Below are 24,344 nucleotides of genomic sequence, written 5' to 3' on the forward strand. Positions count from 1 at the left end.
TAGTAGATTCAAAGCTCTACAGACTCAGGAAAAGGGGTGGGAAAGGAAAAGATGCAAGGGGACGCACAGGGCTACATTACCATTAAAAATAATACAGAATTCCAGAGCTGCCTTGCAAATCAGCCAAGGCAAATGAGACTGTTTAAAGCCCTCTTAAATCTTTGAAAGGGTCTCTCAAATAATAAATACGTTGGGTCCCCTCCTGTCCTGAGCGTGACTAGAAAAGTTGTGGGAAAATGATGACCCCCTGGAATTGTCAGCCTTATGGAATTACCAAGCTGTCCAAAGCAATCCTGTCCCTGCTGGTCAGACTACACTAAAACGCTCTCAACGGCTCAGACACTAAAGCAACTTGGAAGATTCCAGGATTGCCCTGCTCTGGTCCACACAGAACACCAGGAAGGGTCCTTCTTCCAGACAGAGCTGGCTGTGGGGGCGACAGTTGAAAGGTCAGCCTCCTTAACTGACTGACCTCCAGCCCTGCACAGCCCAGTTCTGTCCCCTCCAAAACCCTCCTGTAGTGTCAATAAAGAAGGAAGCAACTTTTAGGTTGGGGAGGTATTTAAAAACAGTATTTTTCAAAATTCATTGTGAAAGGTTAATGATAAACTGAATCCTTCAGAAAGTGCAGAGAACATACGGAGACTTGAAAGCCCCTTATAAAACCCAGAGACAGCGCCATTTCAGGAATGTGTTTCTCAGAGGTGATGGTGTGATTTGGACTCCTGAGTGGCTCTGCACAAATGGGAGGCAAGACAGAGGCACTACAAACAGCTGTTGATTCTCTGGAAGCTTCTACCACCACTTAACACTTAGTGGCAAACTCCTAATTGGCACCCTTTCGACTCAATCTGGAATAAAAGCAGGTACTGGTGAAATATTACTTATAGTAATATCCCATAGTATGCTCCTGCATGGAGTCCTGTGGAATATGGCCATCAAAATCTCACCTCGCTCAAGTCACACAGAAACTTGTGATTTAATTTATATGAATGACTTTAAAGAGAACCCTTATTCAAAGGTTCCCCCCCCCACCCCCTTAAGTGGGTAAAATGAAATGAGAGAACTCAAGGGGTTTGGTACAGATCACATTTTCATGACTCCTATTGAAATTAAAAAATATATAAAACAAAATGTCGTTATATAGCACCTCTATGATGTAGTTATTTTTGTGATGTAGTTAATTTATGATTCAGGTGATTCTTCTTCAAAAGTCTGCTTCCATGAGTGCATTTACCCTTCAACCCGTGCACTGGACTTTGAGAATTCCGCCTCACAGTAAACCTGTGCAGGGAGTGGGGTGATGCTCCGCTAGTGTGCCTGTGACAGCAGGGGACTGCCAACCACATGGCATGGCCCACGTGCACCCCCGAGGGACGCACCAGGTCCAACACAACTGTCAGAAGGAACGAGGTTATGCTGTTTCTAAAAGAAGACATGACCGACTGAAAGAGGCCAAAATATGCTACCTTTCCCGTAAGAAAACGGAGGCAAGAATATGTGAATGTCTGTACTTGCTACACAAAATACCAGAAGGAGGAGGAAGAAATGAATAAAATGGTCATTCTTACTCCTTACACAGCCGATGGGACTGGGAGTAAGACTTCTCAGTTTACACCTTTTCGCGATTTAATTTTTGGTGCGAAATGCAAAACGTCTACAAGTAAGGTTTAAAATCTGGCTTTTTCTTCTATTGTTTAGAATGGAAGTTCTGAACGTGGGGTTGCTGGAATTGCATGCAAGTTGTACAGCCATGTTCATTTTCCTGGGAACAGGCACCAGAGCTCTCCTCACGCACTTGTGCTTCCGAACCTGTCGGGGCCCACTTCCCCAGAATCAGCTGGAATTCCTGAAGGTATTTTCCCTTCTCCTTGCAGGGGCAGCTCGACTTTAAGGATTTACGGTCAAATCTACCAAAATTCTCACCATTCATGGGAAAGTTAGTGCTGGGAACATAATTACAAAGTCATCTCATGCTTCTCTGAACAGAAGGAACAGAGAGGCAAAAGCCAAAATACACTTGGGTTTGGCTGGCACACACTTCCTAGGTGCTATTTTATCAGGTGTTCTCAGAGCCAGGAGCTACTAAATAAATCGTGGAGACACGCGCAAAGTTAGTCTGACCGAAATACTGTTGTTTCCCACTGTGGACAGCATCTATTCGCGTTCAAAACACTACTGAAAACCAGCACACTGTACTCTTACACAATTTCTTACCAAACACATCATCTCTGTAATTTCCCCCAGCTCCTGCAGACCCTAATGAGAGTGAATACATTTAGAAGAGAAATCCCAGTTTGTCTAATAAATTGCAATGTTTGAAATGCACAAATGTCAGAGAGGAGGCAGCTGGAAACTGCGGTCCAGAGAGAAGCGGGAAGCAGACGCTGCCTTGCACCTGCAGCCACACCCCCCAGCCTGTGCATCATGCTGAGGAGAGCGGCCTCCGACGGTCCCTGGTGATCCCTTCTCCCCTGATTAGGTTTCTTTCCCTAAACACTGTGCCGTGGCCATTTAAAGCAAGTGTGGGAAGACGGTTTTCTCATTGTTTATGACTGTGCTATGTATATAATTTTGTGATCATCTTAATATGGACACTGTCAATACCTGCTCATGGTTTTTTCCTGTTTTAATAAACACTTTAATGTAAAGTTGGAACATGAAAATACCTCCAACATGAAGCATTCAGAGAGTAATGGCCCACTTGTGAGGCTCCATAATTACATGCTGCACAGAACACAGTCCTTAATCACAGGTCTTGGACGGATCACCCCGTTGTGGCTGCAGGGGGCTCAGAAGAGGGACCACTCTTTGTTCTTGGTGTGGTTCCTCTTCCCACAGGGATTTACATTAGCAGCTGTTCTGACTGACTAAAATCTGCTCTTTTCCAAGCTAATTTTTTTGAAAAAGTATATATGCCTTCCATTATATATTTTTTAAAAGAGTATGTGGGCAGGTATAGGTTTGAAATGCATATGCCTGGGGTGTGTTTTCTGATTAACAGTGGCAATCTGGCATTAAGTAGATGTCTAAATACACCAAAACCACAATAGAGTCAACCACATTTTTTAACAGCACTAATGCCTTTTCGAGGTCCTGTTTTTTGAAAACTTACGAGGTCATTTAAAAGTCACTAAGCAGTTATAAGAGGTAGGAGGCTGATTCCCCTTTGGGGCCGAGTGTTTCACGATTTGGGAAACTCACGTGTGAGTTGAACACAATTAAACCGATCATCCCCAGTATCCTGGGGGAGATGCAAGAGGCCTCCCTCCTCGGGCAGGGGAGCTCTGTTCTTGGTCACAGAGATTTCTAGAGAAGCACCTCAGTCTCGCAGAGCTGCCGTTTCTCTGGGTGGTGGTCGGGGCGGGGTTGAGGGCGGGGATGGAGAGCACAGGACGAGGCCACGGCTCCTGTGAGCACAGGACACGATGTCCGTCTGTCAGCTGCCCCGTACTAGGCTGATGCAGTGCTGGGAGCCCGGAAAGCGGTTTGGACAGGGGTGAGGAATCTTAGTATCTGCTTGTATTCTGAGGAGGGAAACAGCCTCCACATACCCTAGGAGTTCAGGGCCAGCAGACGACAGGCACAGGCTGGGAGTGCGGGCAGGAGAGGGCGGGGAGTCCCTGGGAGAGGACACGCCTGGTAGCTTTTCGAGTCCTTCCCTTCCACTACCTGCAAACCTCTAGAAAGGTCCTGTCACCTGGTCTCATTTCCATAAAAGGGGACCAAGGGACATGAGAGCTGAGACGATGGAAGAGACTTGGCCTCCTCCCAAAGCTGGGGAGGGGGTGGTGGTGGTGGGGCGGCCACAGACAGACAAAGCCAACAGCTCACAGGGCCCAGATGCTGAGGCGGGGAGGCTGAAGACAGGGCCCAGGGGAGGGGATGGCCCCGGAGGGGGGACAGGGGGCTCACGTGCACTGCATTTTGGGCCTCAAGGGAAACACGTATTAATTTTACATATAGCGGTTGTGGTCAGGGGTTCCCCGAGAATCATACATGGAGCTCTGACCTCCAGGCATGCCCATGTCTCTCGACCTTGAGGAATGGCCCCATGGTCACAGGAAACATATCCATGCAAAGTGTGAATCTTTAACGTAAAGGACATAAAACAGAAAGGAACTGGATGCTCATCCCGCATGCAGACCCCTGCTGAGACAGCAGCCCAGCAGAACCCGCCCCCTTTCCGGGCCTCAGCGCAAAGCTCCCCTGGGTGCGCCACGATCCGGCCCCTTCTCTCCGTTCTCACTCACTCTCAGTGCCAAGAAGAGGTTCTCTGCCTCCCTCATCAGTCTTGTTGTTTACAACCTATGTTGTCTGTACCTCCTCAATCACATTTGTAAGTATGGCACCATGTCTGTGCCCAATGCTTGTACTGAAATCTGTTTTAAAGCATTTTCATTGATTTTCTACGTGTTTCCTCGTGGGTCTTCAGTCCAAGTTCATCTCCTCGGGACCTTCTCAGGTTAGCCTTTGTGCTGTAACACTTGTTAACTGCATCAAGATTTATTCTGTTCTCCCCTCACCTCCACAGACTCACTGGATAAATTTATTTTTTTCCTTTAAGATTTTTCATTTACTTGGTAAGAAGAGGCAGAGAATGTCAGGAAGGGGCGAGGGATTAAGACAAACCCCTCCTGTTACCTGACATACCACACTAGGGGGAGAGAGGGCAGGTACACACGTGGGGGGGTGTGTGTGTGTGCATGCGCACACATGTGTGCGAGGCGCAAGGCCCTGTAGGACACAGCAGGAGGCTGGGAGCGACAGCAAGTCACTGAAGAAACTTGAGGAGTGTAGCATGAGGGGGTCTGCGTTTCGCTGCAGTAAGACAGGCGTGAGCACTGGCACCGGGAGGTCTGCGGGCCAGCGTCAGTGGTGGCACTGAGGAAGGGACGGTGTGCCTGAAACGCATGACTCAGGTCAAGGTAACCACGTGTGGTGGCAAGCTCAGGAAACTTGAAACATTATCACAGGACTCCGTAGCTCCACTTCTGGGTACACTCCCCAAAGCACTGAAAGCAAGGACTTGAGAGATCTGAATGCTCCTGGTCACTGGCATCACTCACGATGACCGGAAGCTGGAAGTAGCCCCAGGGTCCACCAGCGGGTAGGGGGAGAAACAGACGTGGTCTCCACACACAATGCAACACTATTCAGCCTCAGAGCAGAGGGGCATTCTGACATACACAACAATAGGGGTGAACTTAAGGGTGAAATAAGCCAGTGACAAAAGGAGAAGTACTGTCATAGACAGTAGACATAGACACAGGAAGCAGAACCGGGCGGCCCGGGGCCGGGGAATGGGAGGATGGAGAGAGCCGTGGACGGGCTGTGGTAATGGGACACGGCAATGGGAATGAACTCAATGCCCCTGAAGCGAACACTTCAAAAGGGTTACGACGGTAACTTTTACGTTATGTGTATTGTACCACGTAGAAAAATAATGTGCGTCACCACCAGCTCTGGGTTCTGGCACCTGTCACGTGCCCCCCGCATGGCTGGGTGACAGCTGGGTTACCCCCTGAACCTACAGCGAAACTCTCAAGCACGATCGTTTGGGTTGTGAAGAAACGGAAAAACCGAACCACTCCGTCTAGAGCAGCATAAAAACGGGGATGTTTTCAACTGGCCTCATCAGAAAAAACGAACATTTCTGATATTCCTGTTTACTTTCTATGATCAAGACTAAGTAAATGAATGCAGAAAAGTGACAAGTTTTACAAGTTTGGGCAGAAGGAAAGAAAATCCCTTGGATTTATGAAGAGATTAAAGATGATTACACGGCACCTATTTCGGCAGTAAATCCATACGCGTCACCCAGGGGAGGGTGGGAGGCCGGTGCCCGCCAGGCCGGGCGCCACATCAGACTCGCTGGGGGCGGTGTCCGCGTCCAGGCCCTGAGCCCAGAGGTTCTGATGGAACAGTGACGGTGTAAACCGCCAACACAAACCAGACTGGATGAGCACGAGGCGTTGCTGAGTCCTTATTCTGCCTCAGCGTGTGGGGTATCTGCTGAGCCAGTGTCACCGACGCTGTGAAGAAGGCAGACTGGGCCACCAGAGCAAAACAGGATTGACACTCGGTCACCAATGCCACCGGTCTACCAAGTGCGCTCTGCCAGCAACCTGCCTGTGTGGGACTCCCCCACAAAATGGAAAGCATTTCTCAACCGAAGAACGTTCACCCTGGAACGTCCGCACCCTGTTTCAGATGCGAAACTATCTCCTTGGAAAACAAACTGAGCAATTACGTTTCTTGTTCACTTAAAATAAGTTATGTTTGTGTGTGTGTGTGTGTGTGTGTGTGTGTGTGCGCGCGCGCATGTGTGCGCGTGTATACACATACATATTTTATATTTATTTTTGAGAGAGCGCAAGTGGGGGAGGGGCAGAGAGAGGGAGACAGAGGATCCGAAGCAGGCTCTGTGCTGACAGCAGTGAGCTCGATGTGGGGCTCGAACTCATGAATCATGAGATCACGACCTGAGCCGAAGTCGGACACTCAATTGACTGAGCCACCCAGGCGCCCCCAAGATAAGTTACATTTCTGATATCTCCCTACATTGCTCAAGTTTACAGAAAATAAAAGCACTTCCAGTCCTCGCGGTGCTTGAAAACCGCTGAGTGAGCACACGCAGTGCTCACAGTGAGTCCTGGGCCCTCCTTGGATGAGGTGTCTATACTCACATTCACACTGCAGCGTTTAAAGTATCATTCGCAACCAAATAAACAGACATCTGACCTTAACAGGCACGACTTTTACATCTGAAATGTTCGGAAATCTAAGTTGTTTGGACTAGGGAGTTATTAGATAAATTACTGAAGCAGTAAAGCTGAGATAATTTTGGAATCAGAAATTAGTAAACGTGCCTCCTCTCCTGCCTGGAAGGTCAGAGCAGTGAATGATGGAAGGTGTTTAAGAAACTATCTGGCGACTAGAGACAGACACTTGACGACAGCTCCCTAACTTTCAGGAGTCTGGAAGAACGTGGAAGGCGAGACAACCTGCTTTCTTGTCAGGAGGAGACATGCCAGTGACAAGCAGCGAGTTCTCAGAGAGCAGGGGCCACACGTAAGTCCTCACTGCAGCATTCTTCAAGCCCAGCCCGGGGCCCAACAGTAGATGTCGGGTAGCAGACGTATGTGTGCAAAAGGGCGAAGGGCCGAGCACACCCCAACGTGCAAGCGATCACGGTGGCACACCCACCTTCCCACCACGTAAGAGCAAGAAGGGTTGGGGGCTGAGCGGAAGCAAATCAAGATCTCCCGTTTCCCCAGGTGGCAGCGGCTTCTTGTCCCGCAAGTCTCTGTGTCTTTTTATTTGGACTTCGTTCCCAGATCCTCATCTATTTGAGGAAGGCCCCTTCTCCTAGGTGGAGACCCCGGTCACTATGGCCAGATTTCCTGGACTTGAACAGGGACAGGATGCTCTGGCAGAGGCCTGTCACAGAGCCCAGAGGAAGATTTACTTTCCCTGAATCTAATCTATTGCCCGTTGCCCCAGTCCTAACATAGCAAGTGAGCAATCTTAAGAGTGTCCTTGCATTATAGGAAAAATACAAATGCAGGAAAAATGTTAAAAATGGGTAAGGTTTCTGAGCTCCCATCTACTGGACGAGCTGTTAGTTCACAACGGGTTTTACTGAATGAAGCAACATCTTCTTGTTCAACAAAGAGCGTGACAGGGTTTCTGAGGGGCAAGGAGGAACTTCTCAGGGGCTAGAGCGTCACAGAATAGGGGAGACAAAAGCCCCAGCCAACAAACTGGTACTTGATTCTAAAAACCAGCAAAAACCCAACCTCTGTAACAACTCTTCAGGACAAAGTCAAGTGCGATAAATACACAGTTCTTTCTTCTTGGCTAGCCTGCAATTGTGAACACTGGGAAGCAAAGAACACTCCACGGGAAAGGCACATATAAAAAGAAATCTTTCAGAACGAGTTTTATTTGTAGCTGGAGTTCACCAGGGCTCCTCTGTATAATCAACTCAAGGGGAAAAGTTGTACTTTATTTTCAAGTCAAACTCAGGGACTTAAATATATGATGTAACTTTGGAAACCCCATGGCAACGGGCTAACCCAGCACAGACCCCCCCCCCCCCCGCCACTGGCACTCGAGTGCCACACGAGGGGGAGTCCAGCGCTGGTCTAAACTCATGGGCAGCTTTGCCAGGAACGAGAGCGGACACCTTGGCCTTTGGCCAAAATCTGAAAATTCTCCTTCTGTTTGGATCCCTGAAGGAATGATAGCTCAATTCTTCTAGTTTCTTACTGGGGTGACAATCAGGCCACTGTTAGGCCCTGAGGGATCTGGAACACGGTTGTGCCTACAATTAACAAGGTGAGCTAATCAATCAGTAGCTGTGTCCTGTGCAGTCTCATTGAGCTCAACGCAATGAGTGAAATGTACCTCTGCAGCCAGAAGATGGTCCTCAAGACATGTCATGAAAAATGCAAAGCGGGCACAGATAACAAATGGAGGGAGTGACCAGAATATTCCAAAATTAATAGAAAAAGAACTAGAATATGGCAGAGTATAGGGTTGTTCTCTCAGGAAGAGAAAACAAATTGCATATCCCCAGATCTGCAAGAATCTGCCATTTGCCAGTACTTCAGAGAAATGAAGACTGACGTAATATGGTTCAAAGCAGGTGAACTCTACACATTCTACACTTTTCTAGAAGCTATAAATGACCAGTGTTTCTCAAAAGGGCTTGAAGTCTCAAGTGAGCTTTTCACTGAGATGAAACCAGCACTGTCCAAAAGAAACATAGCGCAAGCTGCACACGCAATGTATAAAAATTTTTAGTAGCTACGATTTTAAAAAGTAAAAGGAAATAGGAAATTAAATTAACCATAATAAAACTTTATTTAACTCACTCTATAAAATATATTACCATTTCAACCTATAACGACTATAAAGTAATTACACTTTTTTTTTTTTTTCATATGAGGTCTTGAAATCGAGCATGTATTTTGTACCTGCAGGACAGCTCAGTTCAGACTGGCCACACTTGAAGTGCTCAGTAGCTCCAAACCTGGACATTTGGGACAAACATGCTCGCATACTGTCACTAGGAGCCCATTACTGACCCATCCAGACACACATGGAGAAACAGTCTTGCCATGGTTACCTTTAAATAGAGGAATCACCAAGGAATGCCAAACGCTGCTTGGTTCAAATGCCCTGTCATTTCAGGGGAAAAGTGCATCTTTCAAAAGCCCCTCCTGCCACAGTCACAGCACAGCCACGGCCCTGCCCACCCGCACCCTCTCCCTCGCAGCCCAGCTCCGTTCCCACTCTGCATGGCGAGCCTGGGCAGTCTGGGATGTTCGGAGATACTTCACAAGGTAGCAAGGAGGCCTGGCTACACTCAGGGCCTGCATGCTTGCTTTTCTGGGATTTCACGGTAACAAAACAAAGAAAGCACATTGTGAAAACATGATCAAGGAGACGCTGAATATGGTCCCACCTTCCCTACCTGCTTTCATCACCTGGAGAGGACCCGCACCTTCCGTGTTCTCAATTTATGAACGACACTGGCCCCAGAAGAAGAGCCCTCTCTCTCTCTCTCTCCAAACTGATACCATTTTGGTCTGAGTAACAGGTGAAATCCTCACGTCCACTCCAGCTCTTGATGGATTAGAAAAGCCCAGAGACACAGTGATAATGGAGGGAAGCACGAGTGATGAGGAGAGACCATACCCCTCACCAGGCTGCAAAGAAGCAGGGGCAGAAGCTGGGCACGAGCCAGCCGTGCCTCACGATCCCTACCTTTGTGGTTGAAGATGCCCTCCATCTCCATGCTGCTTCTAGAGTGGGCGATGCACAGAGAGCCGCAGGGGACCAGGCCTTCCGCGGCGGGGGACCGGTCGGTGGTCCGCACCAGACACCAGTCAGGCTTGTCGTGGGGCCGCTCCAACACTTCCACGGTCTGGCCACGGCGGATGGTCAGCTCCGTGCTGTTGCAGGCGGTGAAGTCGTGGATGACCACCGTCAGCTCGCAGCCGCCAGAGAGCTGGGGGGGGGGGGGGAGGGAGAGGGACACGTCAGTGAGCTCCCACCACCGCAGCCCCTGCGGGCGAGGCTGAGCTGGGCCAGCAAGAGCCGGGGGCTGGGGCAGTGACTGGCCACCACCTGAGTGGGGGCTCTCCGGTTGCACTGCCCCTTCGCTTCCCTCTGGAATTACGGGGGCAGTTATTTGCTTTTCCATGTTTTACTGTATGGCTATGATTTTTGAGGGTTTCACTGTTAGAATCCGATACAATTTTCCATATGAGCGTCCCTATCTTTTTGTGCCTGAGACATCATTATCTCCCTGCTCAAAATGTGCTATATAATCCTTTTTAAACATAGGGCAAACTAGTAAAAACTGAAGGCTGCTTGGGGGATCACTGCATCATACGGTGACAACATGATACTTTTACTTGAAGTTTCAGTTCCCACTTGGTGTTTGAGCCAGGCTATTAGTGTGAGGCTCTCTGGCACCACTTGGTTGAAAAAGGGAGCAGCCGCGCAGCAGGGAGACCGAAGGGGCCATGAGATCCCTACATATGGGCAGTGCATGCCTTATTCTCTCTTCCAGTCCCTCCAAGAGCTCCTCTCCACCCCCCCACCCCCCAGGATACCTCTTAGCGGGCACTCCCGCCGGGTCCTTCCCAAGCCCTCTTCCCATGCCGTGTTTTAGCATGCCATTCCGTATGCTCTGTGGACGCTGGCTTACTTCCCTATGCTATGTGCTTTCTGGTCTGAGGCTCCTTTCCGTACCTCTCCCCTCCCACTAAGCTCACTCCCATTTTCTGTAAATTAGAACTCAACTAATTCTTAGGCCCTTTGAAGCACATTCACGAACTCCAGAAAGATACAGTGCCGTGATCACTATTTGCCTGTGGCCTGTGTCCCATTTGTCTGCCCCTTACACTGTTCATGCCCCGGGGACAGCATGCGCATATATATATATATATATATATATATATATATATATATATATATATGTTTATGTGTGTATACACACATATATATATATATGTATATATATGTGTATACACACACACACACACACACACACACACACTCATTAACATCCCTCCTACACAACAACCTTGTCACCCGCTCCCCATCTTTGGACTGTCTTGCTGGCCCCTCACTCCAGGTCGCCCCAGGAGGTTCCAGCTCTGCTGCGTGTCCACCATCCCCCCGTGCGGCTCCGTAACCACACTCTCTGTGCCCATCACTCCCCAAGCAGACATCCCAGATAGCAGCTAAAGAGGACTCTCGTCACTGTTTCGGGCATTTCCCTCCAAAGCAGTGAGTCTAGGACGTGACTCATTACCCACCTCCCCGATCTGTTTCTCTTCCAATGCTGCCTTTTGGATAATGGTTTCACCATCAAGTCACCCGAGCTAAAAACTCTCTCTCCAAACGCTATCAAATAAACTTAAGGCCATGTCTCGGATTACTTCCTTCCTCTGCCCATCCGTGCCATGCTTCATTTGGATTTTGCGGTGACCTCCTGGTGGCCTCCCTAACTTCAGGCTCACCTTCCAAGCCATCTGAACGCTGCTGGCAGCTGCCTTTTTGAAATGCAGAGCCTCCCATTCAAGTACCTGAGACACGAGGAGTTCCTTCGTGTGGGATTCAAAGCCCCAAGCCCCCACAGCCAGGTCCCGCCCACCCTGCCGCTTGTCCTCATGTGCTTCACAGCCTGGAGCGTGTCTTCCTTGAGGTGGTCCTGCCCTGCACTGTGTCCATGAGACCCGTCTGCTCAGAACCCCCATGTCCCCACTCTATTCCAGGCCCCTGTCAAAGCCCTCTGAGAAGTTGCTCCTGCACCTGTCTTAGGTTTTTAAATAAATCGTGTCTCAATTCTGAAATGAGCCACGTCTTGGGTTGTTTGTGTGTGTGTGTGTGTGTGTGTGTGTGTGTGTGTGTGTGTGTGCGTGTGTCTGAGCGCATGCACGTGCCCTTAGCACCAGCAAGCGGGTTTGTTATTTCTCTGTGAACTTTCCATGCCTGGTCCGTGAGGGGAGAGATGGGGCCCGTCTCCGTCATCCCCGAGTTCCAGTGCCAACAATGGCAGGTACTGGGATCATACGAAGAGGTTGCTGAATAGCCTTGAAGCCTAGCTTGCCCAGTGCTTTGTATCCCACAAGCAGATAAACATTTGCGGAAGTGAAAAACGCAAAATGGGCTTGCTCTAAAAATGCAGAGGCTGCATTTGAGAAATTGAAATGGAACGTGGGCTTTTCTCCTGTAACTTCAGGAGCAAACTCTGCCTGTGCTCAGTGTGCAGCACACCCAGGCTTCTTTCGCTCTGAAGGGCAGCAGCACAGAGAACACACAGGGACAGAGGAGTAGGCGGGCTGGGCTGTGGCCAGCGGGTGAAGGACCGCCTGGGCCTCCTGCTGGGAAGCAGCCTTGTTCCAGAAGCCTTGCAGATCAGATCCACCCGCAGAGAACTGGGAACCCGTGCCTCCTGCACAGGCCCGCAGCCTGCTGGTCCTGTCATGCCCTACGCTGTTCAGTATCCTCCTGTTCTAATAGCCGGTCTTTTGAGAGAAGTTTAGATATTTACAATAAGAAACACATGTCCACAAGACAACCACAGAAAACAAAACAAAACAAAACTCCTCCATAATGCAACACAAATATCGACAAAGTGAACTGTCTTCGCTAGGCCACAGAGGAAATTTCTCACAAATGTTTAATCCCCTTCTAAATTTTATAAATTCCTCTGTGGGAAACCCATGCTAAGTCCCACACGTTTCTCTGTGAACAAAGATGCTCACGTTAAAAGAGTTAAAGGCAGAGGCCCAAGAGAGAGAATTTCCCTTGTAAAACCCTGCATTATGGCATTATGGAAGGGGTTAATCCCTGTAACAAAAACGAGGGCTGTTTCCTGTCCCAGGGAAGGCGCAACCAGTGGACAAGGCCCAGTGTGGAGTCCAGCGTGCTGAGGCCCCTCGGGGCCCATACTTCCTGGGGGCCCCCTTCCAGCCTGCTGGAGCTCCCCCGTGGCCACCAGTGACCCGCCCGTGTGTGCGTGTGTGTGTATACACAGCACAACCCCCGCCTGCGGGCTGCCTTGCCATTTCTCCACGCCCAGCCCTGGGAAGCACAACTTCAGGACACATTATCTCATCACCAGGCCTTTGCTGGCTTCATTCTTGAGCATTTTATTAATTTTTCAGACTGCTCTGAGCCACGTGGTATGTTCTGTGGGTGGGGGAAGGGTGGGAAGGAGAGAAAGGGGCTGCCTGAGGAGGAGAGTTAAGCTCGACTTTATTTCTGGCACGGATGCTTTAGCCCCTTACAGAGTAATCAAACACTATTGGAAACATCTGTGGACTTGACAGAGCATCAGAAATAAAAATCAAGCCTGTTCGGACAAAGAATCTCATACTGAGTTACATACAGTTCTTTTTCAAAGACCTCAGAGAACTTACTAACAAAACCTAGTACAAGAATCAGTTTTTAAACAGCACTAAGATTATCGTTTAAAAACATCGCTATCTTCTTGGTTTTACCATGAGAATCTCCTGCACAAATCTTTAAGGGACGGGGAAGCTAACTGGATGTTTTCTAGAGCACATACGTCCTGTGCATTTCTGTCTCAATGTTCACAGCCGAATATTTTAAACCTACGACAAAACCTGCCTTTAAAACCAGTTTGCTGGGGCGCCTGGGTGGCTCAGTCGGTTAAGCGGCCGACTTCGGCTCAGGTCATGATCTCGCGGTCCGTGAGTTCGAGCCCCGCGTCGGGCTCTGTGCTGACAGCTCAGAGCCTGGAGCCTGTTTCCGATTCTGTGTCTCCCTCTCTCTCTGACCCTCCCCCGTTCATGCTCTGTCTCTCTCTGTCTCAAAAGTAAATAAACGTTAATAAATAAATAAATAAATAAATAAATAAATAAATAAATAAAACCAGTTTGCTAATTAAAAAAACCAAATTTTTTTAAAATAAAAGACTTAAAATAACTATTTTGAGGGAGCAATGTAAATCATTACTACCTTGTAAGAATTAAATTCCTGATCGGAAAAAGTTCAGATAACATACATCGTTAAGTATGACTGAGACCGTACTTGTTTTCAGTGATGCTGCTACCAACAGTGACCCAATTTCATTACTGTGCTGAAGAATTACCATTCCATTGATCTCATTTAAAAATTCACTTTCCCTTCCAGCCATACTCTGTGACAGTTTTCCCAGTATCTTTCTCACTTCTGTGTGTCTGAGGGACTTCTAGGAGGGGTTCCTCACCACATGCGTTTAGTTTAGGATTGCAATTTATGAAAATCTGAGTTTCCATGACTCACATTAACTCTTGTGAAATGCACATCAGAGGACAGTTTCCCCCTCCCCCTGATCTTTCGGCCTTTCTCCTTTAAACAACAAATATGGGGACTAAAAAGCATGGCAGTGAAAAGGCCCTCCTTAGCACACGGAGCACGGAAGCCAGCTAGGAAATGCCTCCTCCAAGACTACAAGGGCTACGGAGGGAACTCCAATGACCCAGATGCACAATTAGCAGCATCAAACCAGGGTCCCTTTGCCTGAATTCTCTCCAGAATGACTGAAAATGAACAAGCTGTAGTTTCACCCAAAAGGATGAAACACTCCTCTCTGGTCGCTGGCACGTGAACCTTCAACAATCACCACGCGGCACCGAATTTTATTTTTTATGTTCTCTGGAGAAACCGTGTTAGGCCGTTGCTTTGCCTGAACCCAGTTAAAGGCAGTAACGAAAAGAGACCCACAGCTGGGGAATTCTCAGCCCACCCCTCCTCGGAGATGCCCCTCTCTGGTGCACAACGAGGCAGTTGTACAAGAACACACAGTTCTGGAGGGACAACGGCAAACATCTGGTCTGAATAACCGAGCTCCCAGGTGAGTTCTGGGGCAGCTTCTGCCAGAGGAGGAGCGGGCTCTTTACGACTAGCATGGCGGACCACGCGGCCCTTGCTGCAAACGATTCTACTTCAAGAACCGAAGATCAACTCAGGTGGGTGTCTGGCCAATGTTCGGAGAGCAATTCAAAAGGGAAGGGGCATTGTGGTCTAATAAAAGCCATTTTTCCTTAAAGAACAGAGTGTGTCAACTCTGTGAACAGTCACATCCTACAACCCAGTACAGTTCAGTCATTCAGAAACCTCACAAAAGAGTCTTGTGGTTTTGTGGAGGCTCCACACAGAGCAGACCAAAAATTGGCCGCCTGGCTAGAGAGGATGAGAGCACACGGCTCCGTTACTGGCAACGCTCACCAGAGAGGGGCAGCCACTGGCATCTCTCAGAGTTCCCCCAGGAAACGCGCCACATCCCTGGCTCTCACCCACCCAAGCTTCTCACTGCACAACTTCACGGACACAGGGGCGTATCGGCAACCATCTTACCCATGTGAGCAGCCGGGCCCGTGCTCACCCCGACCCCGAGGCCAAATCTACGGGAGAAACCTTCACCAAAATTTGCTGAGTTTCAGTGCGGACCACTCTGATGGGCTCTCACACACTGAGCATAGAAATCTGTGAGAACTGAAGAGTGGCTAATATGGTAAATTTTCTGTGGTTTCCACTACACATGCACATAAAAAAAAAAAATCTGTGAGAAGATTTTTTTTTCCCCCCCAAAGCAGCAGCTTACCATACCCAGTATTTTATCCAGAAAAGAAAGCAGAGTGTGGTACTCAGGGGTGTTAATTCTTTACTGACATTGTCGCACGGTGGTTTTCTGACATGAAAATCATTCTTGGAAGGCCTCCCTGACTGTGTGACATACGTGAGGTGGAATGGAAAATTTGATGTGAAAAAGCAAACTTAAAAGCCCCACCTAAAAAAAGGGCAAACTTTGAAGTAAAAAGTGAGGCCAACTGGAGGTGGGACAGCGAGTTCGTATGGGGCTTCACAGAAGCTGACCCGCACTAACATCACGTTTCCCCCCACTCAACACACCAGAACGGGGATGCCAGCGCCCGCCGAACAGATCGATGACCAACTTAATTGGTTAACGCAGAGCGAGGCACGGGAGCTGGGAGCAGACAGCTGAACACCACCCGCACTCCCTCAGGTCACCACGCCCTGGAACAGCAGAAACTCTGAGAGACCACTTCACCCAGAGGAGCCCGCTTGCTGAACTTCCGGAGTGAGCAACGCAATCTTTCGTCCAGAGAAGTCCCTGTGAAAGGACTCCTCACGTCTTTGATACAGGGATGGGAAGAGGGAAGGTACGCCAGCCAGCGACCAGCTGACTGGGCTTCTTGCCAGAAGGAACCACCGCTGGAGTAAACGCCCTGCCTCCCGTCTGAATCAAGCGGGCGTCCTCCTACGATGGTTACTTTGACCAGTTCCGTCAAATTTACATTAAAAAGCGTTTCTCGATGCACCACTACTTTTATAAACACTTTTGCTAAATTTCTAACCAAATTTTATATTTAAAAAAAAAAACTGAAAACCTACCTTTTCTTAGAACTGAGGCTTTCTACTTTGGCGTGGGGGATTTTTTTTCTGATTAAAATTATCAAAGACTACGTTCCACTTTGCGGCTTTATGAAAGCGCTTAAAACACTTGATAAAAATTACAAAAACCACAGTCACTTAGGAAGACCGAAAACAAAGATTAGCAAAAGGAAGGAACAAAGGCAGGTGTGCTCCATCACCCTGGCGGGGGCGGGGGGCTGGCCACCCTGCTCATGCCTACATGTTCCGGGCTGGCACACACTGGGTGATCCGCGAGTATCCGTGGACGAATGACCCTATCCTGGGAACGCATGCAGTCGTTTTATGTGTGCGTGGCCAAAACGCAGTGAGGTGGGTTAAAGGGGAGTGTGTGGGGGGGGTATGTTTTGAGCAAGGGTCCCCCTCTTCTTCAGGGACTGCCCATTATGTGGTATTTTACTGCTGAGCCACCAAAATGCCTAAGTCCAGGCACTAATACTTCGTAATGTATTCTTAAGGCAGCTTCCAGCTCCAAACACACACAGCTCCAAATGCACTGTGCTCCAGAGCGGGCAGATACGAGGGCAGCGAGGATGACACAGGCAGCCATCTGCAACGGCCAGTAATGAATATCAACACCCAGGAATGAGGGAGAAGGCAGCACTTTTGAAGAGGAAGCCGCAGCAACAACTGTGTACATGCGAGGCAGGCACTGTTCTCAGTACATGCTCATAGCCCCGAGGTGATGGCACCGTCCCCCAATTAGAGATGAGGAAACTGAGGCACAGAGAGGCGAGGTAACTGCTGAAGGCTGCGGAGAAGCAGAGCCCAGAGATCTGGCTGGCGAGCTCTTCCTTGTTCTTAACCACCTGCCGTTTTGATGTTCAGTACTCTGAGTAACTACTTTGTCACAACTCTGAAGCCAGAGTGTCCTGTCTGCGGGGACGAAAAGCATGTGCCGTCCTGAAGAAAGGCTTCTGAATAAAATGACTCGATTTCATGCCCACACAGGGGAAAACCTACATAAGGTCCTGGGAGGCTCGGGGCTCTGGCGAGGCCAGCAGAGGACCTCCTCTGAGCAAAGCTTCTGGCACCTTCAGCCAGGGGAAGCGGCTGGAGCTCCGGACCGGGGCTCACCTCACTCCTGGCCACGCTGCTCTGTGCCAGGGACGCTGCTCTGTGCCACGTACGCAAGGGACACAAGGGACAGGGGCTGGAAGGAAGTGTGTGGCATTTCCTGAGTAGGCTAAACACAAGTTCCCTTTCTCAAAACTGTGCATTCAGCCACAGTTTTAAAAATGTATACTGCAATTTACATAAATCCACCCAAGTTCCAACTGTTAGAATGTTGCTTCATAGAGAAAGTTGGTTGACTTTTTAAACTACATAGAATCTCATATCCCCAACCCAATGCTATATATGTGCTTCAATAAGAGTAACTAAAACCATTTGTTGTTTTTTTTAAATACGTGGATTCATATATTAATATTATAAGCTTAGGGTAGTTCATGCCAAGTATCAGTCTCAAATGAATTTCTCATTTATTAAAAATAAGAACTGCATTACCTTAGATGTAAAAGAAAGCTCTCACTGGCCCCCGAAGGCTTGGGTCAGCCTTTCCAGAGGCAACTTCCTCTTGCCTTGGGGATTCATCTTGACCTCAAGATGCTTTGTTCTAGAGTAGCCTATATTTCATTCCCGTATTTTCTACTTTCCTTATACTATAAATATTTGTTATATGAAATAAACCACAGACTAATAAGGCAAATAGGAAGAAAAAAGGTTAAAAATGCTTTTTCAATACACTAAAAACATCTACCTCCATATCCAGCCCTAATGTGAAATAGTAACGCCTAGGCACCAACAGGTAATTAAATCCACATTTTGTTTCTGGCTTTCGCTTTCCACTGCTGGGTGGCCCTGTGAGGGCCATCCAACCCTCCCCCATCTCCTCGATGTCCTGAAGCCTGGCTCAGCATTCTCTTCCCTACCTCAGGGAGACAAACGCAGGACAAATGAGATAAGAATCTGGCAAGAGTAAGAATCTTGATTTCTTTGGAATCCAAATTATGTTTTCATAAGATCATTTCATCAGCATTAAGCACCACGAATATGGGCAAGAATCACTGCTAAACTTACTTTTGGAACAAAGAGATGCCATATTTTAAAACTGATGTTTTCAAGGAAAGAAATGTGCTCATGGGGCATGTGGTTTGTATCTGTGACCTGTCTACTCAAGCTCTGTGAACAGTGCTCCCTGGAAAGAGGGCGTCTCCAGGAGCCGCTCCTTAACAGACCCTTCCAGAAACATCCTGTGCCTCATCTGAGAATGACTGCAGCGCTGGGCAGATAACCTTCCCTTAAGAAGTCTCCAAGAGGCCGAGTCAAAAACATCCCCCCACCCAGTTTCTGAAATGGACCAAAGTCCATAATAACAACTAACTCACAGCAGACATCATAAATTAAGTCAAACAGGCAGAATATGGTTAAGTAATTTCCCTCACCAGATCTATCTGCCTATATCATCAGAGGCTGTTTAAACTTGAGGCTATTTAAACTTTCTGCAGAGTGGAAAAGAACCTTGAGACATGAAAAGTTACTGCCATTGTAGGGAAAGGGGTTTTCTGGTTAAGCCTAGTTCAGTGAAACTGCATTTTACAAGCTGACTCAAAAAAGCAGGTAGTTTCCTAATATTCAAAATGTGTTTTCCTGAATCATCTACGACCCTGAAATATCTACTAGAACAAAAAGGGAGATGGCTGCAAGAAAATGTTTTGGAAGCAGAGAACACACAAAAGCCAGCATTCATGTGGTAGCAAACACATCTCTTCTTTGTAAGATCCAATGGGAATGTCCTCTCCAGACTCCAGATTTTGACTTATCATTATAATATCTGACATGCTATTTATTCTCATCCCAAGTGCACACCCCAAGAACTGAGGAAAGTAACTTGCTGCATTTCTCTACAATCTTAGGAAGATAGCTCACTCCTTTTTTGTACTTTTGAACCTACGAAGGACCTATGGTCTCAGTGAGGAATATTAGAGGAAATACATGCCATGTCCACTTAAAAAATGAGTTTTGGAGTGTCATTACTTCCAGACGGTTAGGAATCATGGGAGGCTGTGGTCACGGCTCCACCAGAAGAGCCAGGGAGAGCCTCTGCAAAGCCCAGGTGCAGGGGCATGGCAGTACTTGCAGAAGTGGTCCTTAGGGGTTTCTGGGCCACACAACAAAGTTTAGAGACAATGCAGTGGAGCAGGTAGGCAGAAACTGGTGAATTACCTCCACAGAATATGTAACAGGCAGTTCTCTAAAGACCCTAGCATCCCACCAGACTCCCAGGGTGAAATGATTAATTCCTACAAACCTGTACTTTTCTGGTAGTGATTCATTCCTCCTCTCTCATTGGGTACAAACAGAATTTGCTGTCTTAATAGCAACAGCCTTAGGATAAAGCCTCATTTTTCTATAGTAGTTGCGCAGGCCTGAGTCCAACTTCACATAAGCCTATTATACTACAATGGATCCAAAGCACAAGCAGTTACACGGTTCCTAACTACAGGACACAGCCTTATTTTTGTGAACTGCAGTCAGCCGCACATCAGGGGACCAGGAGCCAGGAGTGGGCGCTTGCCATCTCAGAGTGGGAACGGGAGAGTCAGAGTACCTTACCAGACCCCGGGGGCATTTCCACACCACCACCGCCAACCACCCAATTACCATATGCCGCCTAAAAAGACACTTGCCCCTTCTTTTTGGACCAACCTCTAGAAAAGTCTTAGCACACCTTCCAAAAGGCAAAATCTTTTACATTTATTTATCTCTTTGGCAATTTCACTCAAATACCATATGATTTCACTCATGTGTGGAATTTAAGAAACAAAACAGATGAACATAGAGGAAGGGAAGAAAAAATAAGATAAAAACAGGGGAAGCAAACCGTAAGAAACTCTTAAATACAGAGAACTGTGGTGGGTGGGGGATGGGCTAGATGGGTGATGGGCTTTAAGGAGGGCACTTGTTAGGATGAGCACTAGGTGCTATATGTAAGTGATGAATCACTGAATTCTACTCCTGAAACCATTATGACACTGTATGTTAACTAACTTGGATTTAAATAAAGTTTATAAGAAATCAAATATTTCATTTCTAACAAGTAAACTTTAAAACTCATTTCTAGAGTAAACCCAGACCAGACCCAGCAGAGCACATCCGGTGAGAATGAGAATTGGGGGCTGCTGGGCGCACAGCTGCCGTGGGGACGCTTGACCCAAGCAAGTCCGTGAAGTGGTCTGAGTGAAGGTGGCCGCGCCCCAACCTGAGCTCCTATTACTTCCAACACCGCTTTTAGGTGGAGGTCTTGTATAAACGGGCGATTTTGATAACTCTGTCACCTCGATTTTTTTTTTTTTTTTAAAGAAAAGAACCAGAATTACTCTAACGAAATGTTTCCAAATTCGAACTTTATTCTCTTAACTAAATGGCCATGGGGTGGGGCCGCAGGAGAAACGGCTGCTCCGCACCGAACGCCTGATGTGTCATTCATCTTATTCCCCATTATTACCCCTGGCAAGACATACCGACCACCGGGCTCTGAACAAAACAAAAACGAGATGCCGTGTTTATTCTCCCGTCCTGTTACTCTAACCATTCAGAGTTCTAGGACTTCCTATTTAGCAAACTCAAAAAGCAGAACAGAAACAACAAATGACTCAAAGCAGAAGGATCTGGGAAACGAAATCGCTGTAAAAGAGCAATGCTTTCCAACCTGCTCACTGCCCTCCTGCCAACCGCATCACACACCATGAATCCTCTGCAAGACCGAGTGGGAAAAGCCCACCATCTGGGCCCAGACACTGGGCCCGCTCCTCTGTCAGCAGCCCCTTCCAAATGACGCTGAGGGCGAGACACTTCCGGGCTACAAATGAGGGGCTGTGCTGCAGGAACACAGGAATCCTCAATGTGGCAAGTTAAATAAAACCCCTATTTACGGTCAAATAACCTTTTTAAAGAATTTGGTCTAGCAGTTTAGAAATAGAACACGTGCTCATCTCAGCGGGAATGGAAGACTTAGTTGATGTGACTGTCCCCCAACTCATTTTACGGAGGACTCTGTGTATCTGTGCGTGATGGAAGCCTGGATTCCAAAGTCTCCTGTCGATGTATTTTGTTGGCTTTGGGATTCCATCAGGACAGATCACGGGATTCTCCACACCGCACCCCTTCCGTAGAAGGCACGGCTACATGCGTATTTTCCGACAACGATCAGATCTGTGTGCCTGGCGGTCAGCTCAGGTGCAGGCTGGTTCGGGGCGCACTCCCTGCATTCCGCTGTGCCGCCCTGAGGATGCCAGGGCTCCTGCTTCAATCGGAGCAGATCCGCTTTCACCCTCAGGGCTTGGAGTAGCATTTAACTTAAAGTGACAGGTTCTTCTGCTTATGTAAAATTGACAAGCTTAAACACTCTGCCCTAGAACACCTGACAGAAAACCAGGTGATGGCACTGGGCAGGGCAGGCAATTTCTTCCTGAATCCTCAGACTTGACCCCTGACATCCCCAACTTTTTGCTCCTGCTTCTGTGCCTGGCACCACTTAGCACACAGTGACTGTTTGAAAGGACTGGTGACAAACTGTCACTTATAGACAGAAACAGGCTGCTTCCTATCAGAGCCAAGACTAGCTACATTCACCCAAGAAAGTGCTGTTACAGCTTACCTTATCGCTGTCCAGTGTGTTCTGAGACGTCCGTGAGGCAATTGAAATGGTGTCAGGCTGGCTGCTCCCATCGCCCTGGCTATCCAGATCCTCTCCGTCCCTGAAGAAGCAAACACACTTTTCATTCCTGACACTGCGGGGTTGGTCAAGACTGGTGCAGAGCGTCTATGAGTGGCTGGAGAGACAGATTTGCTCAGAGAGGCACGAATCCATCTGCGTGACTGCTGCCACCAGCATCGCGTGAGCGGTGACCGACCCCTCTCGGCTGCGCGCCGGGATGAGTGGCGGACGTGTGCCCCCTGCTTAATTCGCACAACGGTAAAACACAGGTGTGGTACTTCTGCCTCAGAAATGAGAAACGCAAACAGCGAAGTGACAGTACAGCCGGTCCTGGTCACACGCACGACCTACATGTGTGTCCAGATTCACACTTGCGGTGGGAAAGGGGAACAGACAGGGATTTGTACCCAGCCCTTCATTTTCTTTAGGCCGAAGGGAGGTTCTCATCGTGACAAAGCAATTTCATTACTAAGGATGATGTTATACATACAGTGTGTTTAAAAAAAATATTCCTCAAGATATTTAAGAAAAACAATCTGTGAAAAACAGTAAGTTAACACTGCCTTGTTCTCTTCCTATTAAATAAACAAACTTACCGAGAGGCCCCCAGCACTTACCTCCTTCCCTTCTGTCTTGTGGCCGGTGCCGTCTTGGGGATGTGAATGGGCTCCTTCAGGGCCCCTTTCAGGTGAATCGTCCTTTCCTGTATCACTTCGCGGATGTGCTTTATCCAGTCCTGCTTGTTTTCTATGCTGGAAGCCTTAACAAGGTGTGAGAGTCCATCAGGACACAGAAGGCGTCCCCCTTCCAGAACCTGCTCTAACCACACTCACGTCTCCCACATTCCCTGAGTTTCCCCATCTCAAAAATAACTTTTCAGCAGAAAAGCAACTGCATCCCATGTTTAATTTGCCATTTTGAGTATTTTTTCATCAAAACCATTTTCATTTTATAGCACATACGTTACTCCAGAATTATTTTCATAATCAGCAATTCCCCAGTCCCCAAACCTTTTAAGGGGCACCTGGGTGGCACAGTCGGTTAAGTGTCCGACTTTGGCTCAGGTCATGATCTCACAGTTCGTGGGTTCAAGCCCCGTGTCGGGCTCTGTGCTGACAGCTCAGAGCCTAGAGTCTGCTTCAGATTCTGTGGCTTCCTCTCTCTCTGCCCCTCCCCAGCTTGCACTCTGTCTCTGTCTCTCAAAACTGAATAAATGTTAAAACAACAACAACAACCTTTTAAGCAGCTGTGGGTAAACATGAAAACGCAGCCAGTCCCAAACCAAAGTGTCTTGGAAGCTATTCAGACAAAGGCTAGCGGTTGGCGGTTCGTGGCCCTCACTAATGCCCACCCATCTTGCTGCCTCATTCACTGTACTCATGGGACAGCAGCTGCAGAGGCCACCGTGTCCCCACCTGCACCCGCGTTCGCTCCCACTGCTCTGCGGGGTCACCGGCTCCCCCCCCCCCAATCCTCGTGTTGTAAGGGGGGGAACCATGGCATGGACACATCAGAAATGTGCCCCATGGGACACTGCGAGTAGCTGAAGCAGCCGGGATTCTCGGGCTGGCACGGGGTGGATGCCATCCATGCGATGACACAGCCCATCCTCCCGACTTCCGCCTTCACCTGCTTCCGGTTGGACCAGTTTCCTTACTGCCAATTACAGACGGTGGATTTACCCTGGTTCCAATACAACTTCTGAAAACGTGCTCCAAACAGGACACACAGTGGATACTCAGTATGTGTGGAATGAACACATATGGCATCACTTTGCCCACACTTTTTTCTTTTACTTTGCCTCAAAGGAGGTTTTTTTTTTCTTTTTTTTCTTTTTGCACGTTCTGGGCCTTAGTAACAGTTTTTCATTTCCTTGTAAGAAACATCAACTTCCTATGACATAAGCATAAGTCCTTGTAAATGACCGAAACAGTTGTCAGAGGGGTTGCAGCTGAGCCCCTGGCGGAGAGGGGCCAAGTGCTTTCTCATGGTGCACCTTGTCTTCAAAAACAGCAAGTCGGAGCCCATGTTGGGAAAGGAAATTAAAATTGAGACTCTTTTTTCTAAATAAAATGTTTTCACTGGAGGATGTGTCTTTAAAGTCGCTGAGGGCTAGGAACAGGGGACTAAATGCAGG

General features: G+C 48.2%; 1 protein-coding gene across 8 annotated transcripts in view; it reads right to left on the reverse strand.

Annotated features, from left to right (window-relative positions):
* Positions 1–24,344, reverse strand: part of TRIO (trio Rho guanine nucleotide exchange factor) — a 354,620-nt gene that overhangs the window by 68,874 nt on the left and 261,402 nt on the right. For all 8 annotated transcript variants that reach the window (XM_023239465.2, XM_045038713.1, XM_045038715.1 and 5 more), the window contains 3 exons: positions 22,825–22,967; positions 22,148–22,247; positions 9,778–10,021 (listed from right to left, as the gene is read on the reverse strand). In XM_023239465.2, the coding sequence (XP_023095233.2) occupies positions 9,778–10,021; positions 22,148–22,247; positions 22,825–22,967 (487 nt within the window). The remainder of the gene's footprint in view (positions 1–9,777; positions 10,022–22,147; positions 22,248–22,824; positions 22,968–24,344) is intronic.

Source organism: Felis catus, chromosome A1 (genome assembly GCF_018350175.1).
Source record: "Felis catus isolate Fca126 chromosome A1, F.catus_Fca126_mat1.0, whole genome shotgun sequence".
Lineage (NCBI taxonomy): Eukaryota > Metazoa > Chordata > Mammalia > Carnivora > Felidae > Felis > Felis catus.